This window comes from Belonocnema kinseyi, chromosome 10 (assembly GCF_010883055.1).
Source record: "Belonocnema kinseyi isolate 2016_QV_RU_SX_M_011 chromosome 10, B_treatae_v1, whole genome shotgun sequence".
NCBI lineage: Eukaryota > Metazoa > Arthropoda > Insecta > Hymenoptera > Cynipidae > Belonocnema > Belonocnema kinseyi.
The window spans coordinates 81,202,450-81,204,685 of NC_046666.1; the positions used below are offsets into that span (position 1 = coordinate 81,202,450).

Sequence of the window (2,236 nt, forward strand, 5' to 3'; positions counted from 1 at the left end):
GATTGCAAGCTTTTTATTTTGTTGGTCATCACTTCGTAAAATTTGGTTACCTCCATACCTTGGGCAATTTTCAAAATTTTCAAAAAAAATTATGGCGCATATGAACGCCTTTGAAGACGAAAGAATCCAATGTCCTCAACTTTATATTGCCCATCACTGTTGAGGATTTAACACCTGCGTTACACTGGCCCCCCTCCAAAATGTGATATCTTTGTTAATTAGCTAGCGCAAAATTTTTTAGTGGTGGCACATTTGAAGTTATGAAAGATAGGTATGATGAATTTGGAAAAATGTGATTAGTTTAGAAAAACCACGCCAGCCCCCACCCCCCATTTTGATAGCTGATAACTCGGTTATCAATATGGCGCAGAATTTTTTTTTTATGGCGCATATGAGCTCATTTGAATCTCCATAGAAGACTTCCTTTATCAATACGGATTGCAAACTTTTTATTTAGTTGGTCATCACTTCGTAAAACTTTGTTACCTCTATATCTTGGACAATTTGAAAGATTTTCTAAAAAATTTGATGGCGCATATGAGCGTATTTGAAACACTATAGGAAACTCCCTTCATCAATGCGGATTGCAAGCTTTTTATTTTGTTGGTCAATAATATTCTCCTAATTACGAGGCTGTTTGATAAGTCAATGACTTTTTGAATAAGAGATTTTTTTTTCGGCAAATATGCATTTTATTTCGTCAACACCATCTATGAATAGACTTTTGTTAAATCTTGAGCAAGCTGGGTCATTTAGTTTGTGGTTGACAGGCATTGTCCTGATTAAGCATTATTTTTTGCGTAAAAAAACCATGACTAAAAAGAAGGAAAGGCGTCATAAATATTATGGGAACTCTGCATCATCAATTGCAATGGTTAAGAAGTGGTTTACTGAGTTCGGTTTTGGTCGTACCAGTACAAGTGACGTCGAACGTTCAGGTCACACAAAATAGGCCATCACGCCAGAAATCGTCGATAAAATCCATGGAATGATATTGGACGATAGGAGAGTGAAAGTGCGTGAGATGGCTGAGACTGTAGGCATCTCAACTGAGCGGGTACATCACATTTTACCTGAATGCTTGGACATGAAAAAACTATCCGTGAGATGGGTGCCGCAATTGCTCACACTCGACCATAAGCGCAACCGTGTGACCACTTCAAAGGACTGTTTGACGATGTTCAACCGCAATCCGAACGAGTTTTTGCGCCGTTTCGTAACCGTGGACGAAACGTGGATCCATCACAACACAACAGAGACCAAGGAACAATCGAAACAGTGGGTTTCTTCGGGTGAACGTGCACCAAAGAAGGCCAAGGTGGGTCTGTCCGCCAACAAGGTCATGCCCACAGTTTTTTGGAAAGCACGCGGTATCATTCACATCGATTACCTTCAGAAGGGTAAAACAATCAACGGTCAATATTTTTCAGAGCTTTTGGACAGATTCGATACTTATTTGAAGAAATAACGACCGCATTTGTCGAAGAAAAAAGTGCTGTTCCATCAAGACAATGCACGGGTGCACACGTGTGCAGTTGCGATGGCAAAAATCCATAAATTGGGATACGAACTGCTACCTCATCCAGCATATTCTCCAGATATAGTCCCCTGCGACTATTTCCTGTTTCCAAACCTGAAAAAATGGCTTGGGCGGTATTATTTGGGTCGAATGAAGAGGTCATCCCCGAAACAAACGCCTATTTTAAGGGCCTTGAGAAAACATATTATTTGGAAGGAATAAAAAAATTGGAAACACGCTGGACTAAGTATATCGAACTAAAAGGAGATTATGTTGAGAAATAAAACGCCTTTTGCCGAAAAAAATCGATCATTCAAAAAGTCACTGACTTATCAAACAGCCCTCGTATTCAGAGAAACACTGTGATTGGCTGAGATGTCTAGTGATTTGACGCATTGCGCAAAACGCAACGCAGCAATCATGCGACGCCACCCTGAGAGAACAAAAAGACTGGGGGCGATGCATAGGGCTGCTTAAAAGGACCCAAATCGCTCTATCTCTCTTGAGATGAAATCATTCAAATCGACTGCAGTTTTGCACTCTCAATCTAAATTTGACAACTAAATTTTTCAGACTTGTACCATTTTCTCCCTAGAAGCAAAAAGTAGGAAACGGTCTGGGGATTTTCTGGTCACACAGGTCAATAAAAAAAGTTGTCTGCACGAGACAAGTGACTATTGGATACACTTATGGATTTTGAGCCGCTTAATCCAAATC

General features: G+C 40.1%; 1 protein-coding gene across 1 annotated transcript; it reads left to right on the top strand.

Annotated features, from left to right (window-relative positions):
- Window positions 1-988: 988 nt before the first annotated feature.
- On the top strand, window positions 989-1,468 carry LOC117181226. The gene has a single exon (XM_033373790.1). It carries the CDS (start codon window positions 989-991, stop codon window positions 1,466-1,468), a length of 480 nt encoding a protein of 159 aa, XP_033229681.1.
- Window positions 1,469-2,236: the final 768 nt, after the last annotated feature.